The 7,617-nt window shown below is 38.6% G+C and overlaps 2 protein-coding genes across 2 annotated transcripts; one reads left to right on the top strand and one right to left on the bottom strand.

Moving 5' to 3' along the window:
• The first annotated feature begins 592 nt into the window (after positions 1-592).
• Positions 593-3,868, top strand: pstk (phosphoseryl-tRNA kinase). Its single transcript, XM_029456033.1, has 6 exons — positions 593-916; positions 1,747-2,002; positions 2,489-2,690; positions 2,797-2,872; positions 3,319-3,412; positions 3,512-3,868. Exons 1-6 carry the CDS (start codon positions 698-700, stop codon positions 3,718-3,720), a joined length of 1,056 nt encoding a protein of 351 aa, XP_029311893.1. The 5' UTR covers positions 593-697; the 3' UTR covers positions 3,721-3,868.
• On the bottom strand, positions 3,734-7,598 carry LOC115024464 (zinc finger protein Pegasus-like). The gene is made up of 4 exons (XM_029456029.1): positions 7,518-7,598; positions 7,041-7,197; positions 6,764-6,952; positions 3,734-5,954 (listed from the first exon to the last, which is right to left on the bottom strand). Exons 2-4 carry the CDS (start codon positions 7,174-7,176, stop codon positions 5,026-5,028), a joined length of 1,254 nt encoding a protein of 417 aa, XP_029311889.1. The 5' UTR covers positions 7,177-7,197; positions 7,518-7,598; the 3' UTR covers positions 3,734-5,025.
• Positions 7,599-7,617: the final 19 nt, after the last annotated feature.

Raw genomic sequence — 7,617 nt, 5'->3', positions numbered from 1 at the left:
TATGAACCTTTGTATTGTAAGAGTGTGTTTCTTGGAACTGTAGTAACCCTTCTGTGCTATCAGTGTAGCCTTAGTTTGTTTAACGTAATAATACATGAGAGCCACTATATGGGTTATGCATTAAGCAAGAAAATGTTTTTGGCAATGGCTTTGCTTTTTGCTTTGTCATCGAGTTGTTCAAATAATTATGGAAATGGCCCTGAAGGTAAATTCTCTTTGCTTGCTTCTCCATTTTTAGATTTTGACAGTTTAGACGTATCTAGGTGTGTCACTGCAAGCAAGCAAGCAAGCAAGCAAGCAGTAAAAAACCTAGACCTGACAGTCCTTGGCAGTGGTTCTGAACCTTTTTTTACCTTAAATAAATCTGTTTACCTATGAACCCAAATCACAGCTTCAATGTGGGCATGAGCTACAAGAACTTCAATCCAAGAGACTTTCCTTCTCGGATTGCAAATATTTATTGAGCTAACAATGCCCGAGATTTAGTCTAGTACATCACTAAAATAGCTTATTTGACTATATATCTTAAATTAAGTAGAACTATCTCCCTTCGCCTTTTTTATTTTGAAAGGTGTGTGGCCGGAAGTCACGTGTTTTCTTTATGTTTTGGAGCGGCATGATGCGGATGTTAGCTGTCAACTGTGGCAACCACTACAAAAAATGTAAAAATATGAGTTTTTAAGCTGCTTTCTGGTACATGGCTGCAGAGGAAGCCGGAGGGGTCGGCCGGACTCCGGCCTGTCTGTGTGTCTTCTGCGGTCTACCTGCTGCTGGGAAGTCCACGTTGGCCCGCAGAGTCCTCAGCACCGCTGCACAGCACGGATGGAGAGCCAGCGTTGTGTCGTATGATGACCTGATCCCTGAGCATGCTTTTCAGACCAGAGTGGTGAAGGACTGTGTTGAACTGCAAGAAAAAGTAAAGACAGTTGAGCTATATCATTCCTTATCTAGTCGCAACCCCAAAAAGATGAAACTATCCAATCTAGTAGAATTGCGAAATGTAAATTATTATAAGGACTTTGCCTATAACTGTAATCTTAAATTGTAAACCACCAATATAATGTTAGTAACATTGGGAGTTGTACTATGAAGAGTAAATATAATTTTAGTATGAGAATAATGAAAGAATTGCAGCAAATTGTTGTATCAATCGTTTTATGAAAAGTATGACATTTTATTAAAGAAAAGTGCCAAAAGAAAACCTGGTTGCAGCTTCTCACATGTGACCATTATCTGTTTTTCTTATTTTTTTATGATATTCAACTAAATATCTTTGTGGATCAGATTGTTGGTCAGACAAAACAAGCAATTTAAATATAAGAACTAGATGATATAGTTAATTTCATATCTCAATATATATCATGATATAGCATGTTTTTTAGTCATTCAATAAATAAATATTCTATATGAAATAACCACATGGTTACATTTATTTTAGTTTACTCCTTTGTGAATTTGTATTTTACTATAAGAACTTAAGTGCAAAATTAACAATTTTATAGTGAAGTTAGATAAGTAAATATGATATAAATGTTTGACCTTTTTATATATTTTTAACTAAATAGATATAGACCAAGCAATTTAATAACGACACATGTATTCACTACAAAGTACCAGAGTCATTTTCATCATTTGGGTATCATTGACGTGTCCACAATAGTTTTGTACCTTAACAATGTAAAATCAATTTCCAGCAAGCATTAACACTGGTTTTATTGATTGGTTAACTTATTTTATTCTTTCTAGCACACTGAATGGAAGCTACACCGACAAGCAGTTTTGCGGTGCATCGAGCAGTTCTTGGAGAAACCTCAAGTTTTGGCAGAGCTGGCGAGCAGCCGTCAGATCAACAGGGCTGCATGGGAACAATGCATTCTACCTCTGCTGCAGCCTGAAGCTTTGGACCGCTCTCAGGCTGACCGGGCACCACTGCTCTTTCTACTGGATGACAACTTCTACTATCCAAGCATGAGATATGAAGTGTACCAACTTGCAAGAAAGTGTAAGCACTTTCTGTCTACAGCATACTAACTTACCTTTTATACAGGACCATACTAGTAGTTTGACATGTTTTAGCCCATTTAGTAAAACATTTTTATTAAAGCATTCTATAAGCTTGTATATTGATTTCATACCTCAAACCTATCAAACCCATTAAATCTTGGAAGATTGGAGCCTCCTGCAAGCACCCGAATGCATCAGTGAATATTTTCAAAATCATTGACTAGCACCACAAGAACCTATCATATACATTTAAAGGTCACTAAATGTTTACTATGATGAATTACTGATTCCAAGCAACTTTTAAGATATTAAAAGTATTAAAAGATATTAAAAGTATTAAAAGTAAGTTTGTTTTAGAATACTGAAGAAAAAACTGATGGCTGCCTGGACAATAAGAAATCCGTGTAAAAAACGATGGGATAAAACACTTGTATGCCCTTTAAGTTTCCATTTGGTTGAACTAATTAGTCTGTTTTCTTTTAAGATTCCCTGGGTTTCTGCCAAGTGTATCTGCAGTGTGATTTGGAGTCCTGCATCAGCAGAAACCAGAGCAGGTCCGAACCCATTCCCACTGAGGTGGTCTTGGAGATGGTGAAGCGTTTGGAGTCTCCAAATCCACAGAAGAACTCATGGGAGACGAACAGCATTTCACTCAACACCACAGACGATTTTTCCGAATGTGACATGTAAGACAGCGGAAAAAGCAGTTATTAGCATTTATTACTGAAGTTCACAAGCATAAATAAAGTATTCATTTGTTACTGTTTCTCTTCCTGTCTGGCTTGTCCTCAGCCAGAGGGTGAAGGAGTTGATCTCCTCGGCACTGAGCAACCCGCTGTGCCCGACTGAAGACAACACAGAAAAAAAGGTGTGTCGACGGAGCTCCCATCAAATCTTAGTTAACATATTAAGTCAATTATTAACTTAAAATATGCAGAAACTGCAGAATTTATTTGTCTTGTGGTTAGGGTTGAACAATCAAGATTTTTTTATCGAAAAATAGCAATATGGCCTCTTGCAATTTTCAAATCGCAGGAGGCAAAATATTTGTTAAAGTTAAAATCTTTCTCAAAATACCATTTTAAATTAAATATTGTCATGCTGCTGAGATGTCCTGGCCTGCACATTATATTCTTCAGGCTTAAGAACACGTTGTGCTCATACCCTCATCATGTTTTTGAATGAAAATGAGAATAATGATGTAAAAATGATCATTCCCTCTAATATCGCAAATGCATTATCGGTCAATATAATCGCAATTAGATATATTTTTTCAAAATGGTTCAGCCCTAGTTGTGGTCTCATTCTGTGCAGGATGCAGACCGCCTGAAATGCGCCTCTAGTGTGGTTCACCAGACTGACCAGGCCTGTCGACGCCATATATCTGAAGCTATGAAGACTGCCAGAGGTCAGTTGTGTGTGGGCTTCATTAACGCCACAAATTTGACATTTTAATCAGTTTGTCATTTGAAGCCAAGTTACGATCATTTTGTCCCCCTAACTTTAGAGAATCAAGTATCCCCTGAGCACATGAGGTCTTTGGCTGCTCAGCTGAATGAATCCAAAGCAGAGTTTCTTCACAACCTGCGGAGACAGTTGCTCCAGGAAGCGTCTTTCACCCAAGAAGAGGACATCAATGTGGTCAAAAGAGCAGTTGACGTTTTTGATCACGAGAAAAAGGAAATCCTGTTGAGAATCATAAATGCTAATAAATGACTTGAATCTTTTCTTGAATTTTCACAAAGGAAGATTTAATCGCATCAAAAAGCCACAAGAGAATGCAAGACACTTTGTATTCAATTAAATAAAATGTACTTTTGCTGGTCGTTGTGGCACTAAGTGAATAAAAAGTTTTGCTTTTTTATTCAATCTTTCTTTTAAACTCAAGATACAGGGATACACTCGTGCTCACCTGCACGGTCACAGCAAATATGGTGTCAGTACATACATTCTATATTAAACATTAAAGAGATAAAAGCCCATTCAACTCAAATTGTAACTTTCTGTCCATACTAAGATTAATCACATACTAAGTATTTAACCTGTCTTTATTTTAGACCAAGATGTACACAAATCAAAAGCTATTAATTAAAATAGAACATTACAGCTTAGAGTCACAGGGATCTTAACAGTGTCTCAACAGCTGCTACTATACACATAAGAAGTGGCTACGGTGAAATTTGATTTTGTACTAAGAATTGGCAAAACTACTCAAAACAACTTATACATATATAATTGTTTCATGGGTATAAATTAGTAACAAAAAAAGAGAATAAGAAATTGAAATATTTGTGATTGATTTGGCTGATTTGCTCGGCACAAACTTGTGATTTGAACTGAAAAATTAGCAAATTCAGTTTCTCACAGCGAAATGTGTCCATCCAATTTAACTAAGATAGAAAATTTGATTTATAATTAGATAAACGGGCCATATACAGAAAGTGGACAAAATTACAGTTTAACAGCCCCACGATGAACACTGATGGTGAAGCTCATAATGTTTAATGTTAAATACTGTTTACTTTATTTAAAATGTCTCATATAGTATAGCTGCCTATGCAATTGTGATTTACTACAGGAGCTAAATGGGAAGTAATTAGAAGAAATTAGTCATTAGTAATTAAAAATAATTAGGATAACATGCCAAACACAAGCAGCTGCATTGGCACAGAAGGACAGTGGTCACAATGCCCTTACTAATACTGACTGTAGGACGAGTTGAAATGAAACGTCAATTATCAGCTTCAATTTGTATTTTTACTGCCGAGCTGTTTAGAAGATGTTTCTGTCGTTTTCTCCACCCTTTGTATGCATCAATCCACAACTGATATGAAAAGCTCAAAGCCATGAAGAACTGCAATAAGGCAACAATATAGTGAGTATTAAATGAAAAAAAAAAAAGAATAGTAAACTGTACACAACAAAACATCAAATGTAAATCAGTCATGTTTAGATGCTGTACAGGCAATATACTGAGAACATAAGGATTTAAGACACCAAATGCATCTCTGTTGCTAGAAATCACTTGTGTTGTCCACGGGCAAAATGGCATGAAAAGTCGTATTTGTCTATACACATGTGCCCACAGATGTTGCACTGGAACGGCTGTTCGTAGCCATGACAGCCCATGTGTATGGTGTAGAGGATGTTGTCCTGAAAGTGAATATCACAGTGCTGGCATTTATTTAAGAGCTGTTGGTCCGGTGTGTTCAGGGCAGGAGCGGGTGTGCTCGGCTGGCTGTTGCTAACACTCGCAGTAAGAGTGTTCATGCTGTTCTCAAAGCCGAGGCCAGGAACAGGACTGCAACTCCCGCAGCCTGAGGTGGGAGATTTATTTTTAGGTGGTGAAGTCTGCACTCCATTTGAACACATGACAAGGTGTTCACTGGAGACCTGTTGTATGAGGATGGGCTTCTCGTCTTTTAAGGAGTCCCTGTCTGGGGATGCAGGAGTCTGAGACTCAGGATGAAGGTCGGCTAACTGGCCCGCAAGTGTAGACAGCTGGTCCAGTGGGTTATTAAAAGTCATACCATTAGCAGCTCTGTTGCAACTGTTGTTCTCATGTACCTTGGGAAGGTTCTGATACTCACTGCTATTCAAATTGTGGTGGATCTTGTGAGACAAGTCACTCAGATAATCCGACTTTGGCATCACCATAGAGGGAGGGTTGAAGTTGATGAGCAGTCGCCTGCTGAAGCCCAGCGAGCCTGTCCTCTTCTGCAGGGAGCTCAACATTCTCTTGTTGGAGAACGAAGAGCGGACGGCTCTCGTGGGCAGGAGTTTGTGGCGGCGGCGACGGTGGTGAGACAGGTTGCTGCGGTCGCTACAGCGGAAGGCACAAAGGTCACATTTGTACGGCTTCTCTCCTGTGTGCGAGCGCATGTGGGCTTCCAAGTGGCGCTCGTACGCTGAAGCAAACGGGCACAGCTGGCAGCGATGAGGCTTTTCTCCTGAGGGACAACAAGGAGAGGAAATAATTGCAGTTATAATATTGATATTACCAAACATACTCTACTGGGAAAGAGTAAACAGCTATGAGGAAGTAAGTACATTGTACTATGTGTGCAGCACAAGAGATTATACAAAATGGGACGTGATGATTAGGGATAGTAAGATATAGAATTGTATTTATTTTTAAATACAGTAATTATCATGTAAGAGAGCACTAGCTCACACGAGGTTACTACTTTATTTATGCAGGGGAAATGTATAATTTATGATTACATTAAGATGGTTTGATTGTTTTTAAACTAAAGAAAAAAACAAGATGTGTCCCATCTTTTATAAGATAAAATGTATTTGTTTCTTAACAAAATGCAAGGTACAGGGATTCTACTATGTTTTAGTGAATAATATCCTGAATTGCAATTATTTTGGCCAGCATAATAGTGACATGACATTTTCATATCATCCCATGCTTATTTGTGCCATAGACAAAACAACGAGATAACAAGAAGAATATATTCTTCCAGTATTCCATCTTTAATAGTCTAGTTATTGTATGTGAGGAAACTGACATATAGCTGATATATACAGTGCAATTAAAACAGTAGTTGATTGGGAACATGCCCAGTGAAAAAGAGAACATTTTTCAAATGTTTTATTTAGGCTGAAAATCACCTTGAAGTTCCTTAGTGGCCTCCACCCTGAGAGGTGCTTATATTTAACAGTTCCTCAGCAGTGTGTTCGGTTATCAGCAATGTTTAAGATAGATGTTTAGACATGGTGTTACCTATATTAATGTAGTGTAAACACTGACCTGTGTGGATGCGGATGTGCTCTATTAAACGAGCCATGCCCTTGTTGGCATAGCTGCAGTAACTGCACTTGTACTTTCCATCGCAGGTCCTCTCGAGGCCGTCCATCTGTACATCTGACCCATCCTCCATTGGTAGGTTCACCTCCACATACGGAGGATCCAAACCATTCTGCTCACTCCTGGGGGCAACTAAAACCAAACGCACAATGACTTTATGATTTGACCCTTTACTTATCAAAAATATATCGCTGTATAATTTATTGTACTCCATTCCCACCTGCTTGAAACGGCTCCCCTGTCTCCTTTTCTCCGCAAACAGAGCCGGAGATCATGTTGACATGCTGAGTTTGTTGTGTCAGGTATTCTTGGAATTCCTTCACAAAATCCACAGGCTCGGTTTTTATCTCTTCCATTCTCCTTCTACTGTATTGAAACTAAACAGATCCAGTGAGATTAGTTGATAGTTATACGTATGACAGCTCTGCTTTCACGTGTATTACTGATAACCTACAGTAAGTAAGTTAGCCAACGTAGCAGCCTATGTTGATTGTTAGCTCATAGCAACAACAATGCTAATGTTGCCTAGCTAGCTCGACCCTTACAGCAATTTTCATTATCATCAACACCGATTATCTAAGGCGAACCTCAACGCAATCCATAGCTTATCTTTCAGCGTCTAAGTTACATTATTACCAAGTAGAGAGAAGTTTGAGAATTTGGCCCTGGGGATAAATTATTCGGCTAGAATTGTTACCGGGTGAACGCTTCCGTTTCTGCTGATACGCCTGTGCTCCGAGTCCCCTTAAAAGGCACTTGGTGCTTTCGGGTACTATCAGGAAAAACGAATTGGCACA

The sequence above is a fragment of the Cottoperca gobio genome, chromosome 19 (assembly GCF_900634415.1).
Source record: "Cottoperca gobio chromosome 19, fCotGob3.1, whole genome shotgun sequence".
NCBI classification, from domain to species: Eukaryota; Metazoa; Chordata; class Actinopteri; order Perciformes; family Bovichtidae; genus Cottoperca; species Cottoperca gobio.
Note: the sequence above shows the minus strand (reverse complement) of the source record. Positions and strands in the feature narration are given on the sequence as shown.

Bases quoted from the DNA above. Each gene is read 5' to 3' on its own strand.
- pstk (XM_029456033.1), top strand. From the start codon at position 698: ATGGCTGCAGAGGAAGCCGGAGGGGTCGGCCGGACTCCGGCCTGTCTG. The intron at 917-1,746 runs GTAAAGACAGTT...TATTCTTTCTAG, and splicing joins GTGTTGAACTGCAAGAAAAA to CACACTGAATGGAAGCTACA. The intron at 2,691-2,796 runs GTAAGACAGCGG...GCTTGTCCTCAG, and splicing joins GATTTTTCCGAATGTGACAT to CCAGAGGGTGAAGGAGTTGA.
- LOC115024464 (XM_029456029.1), bottom strand. From the start codon at position 7,176: ATGGAAGAGATAAAAACCGAGCCTGTGGATTTTGTGAAGGAATTCCAA. The intron at 6,953-7,040 runs GTGGGAATGGAG...GTTTGGTTTTAG, and splicing joins AGGGGAGCCGTTTCAAGCAG to TTGCCCCCAGGAGTGAGCAG. The intron at 5,955-6,763 runs GTCAGTGTTTAC...GTTGTCCCTCAG, and splicing joins GCACATCCGCATCCACACAG to GAGAAAAGCCTCATCGCTGC.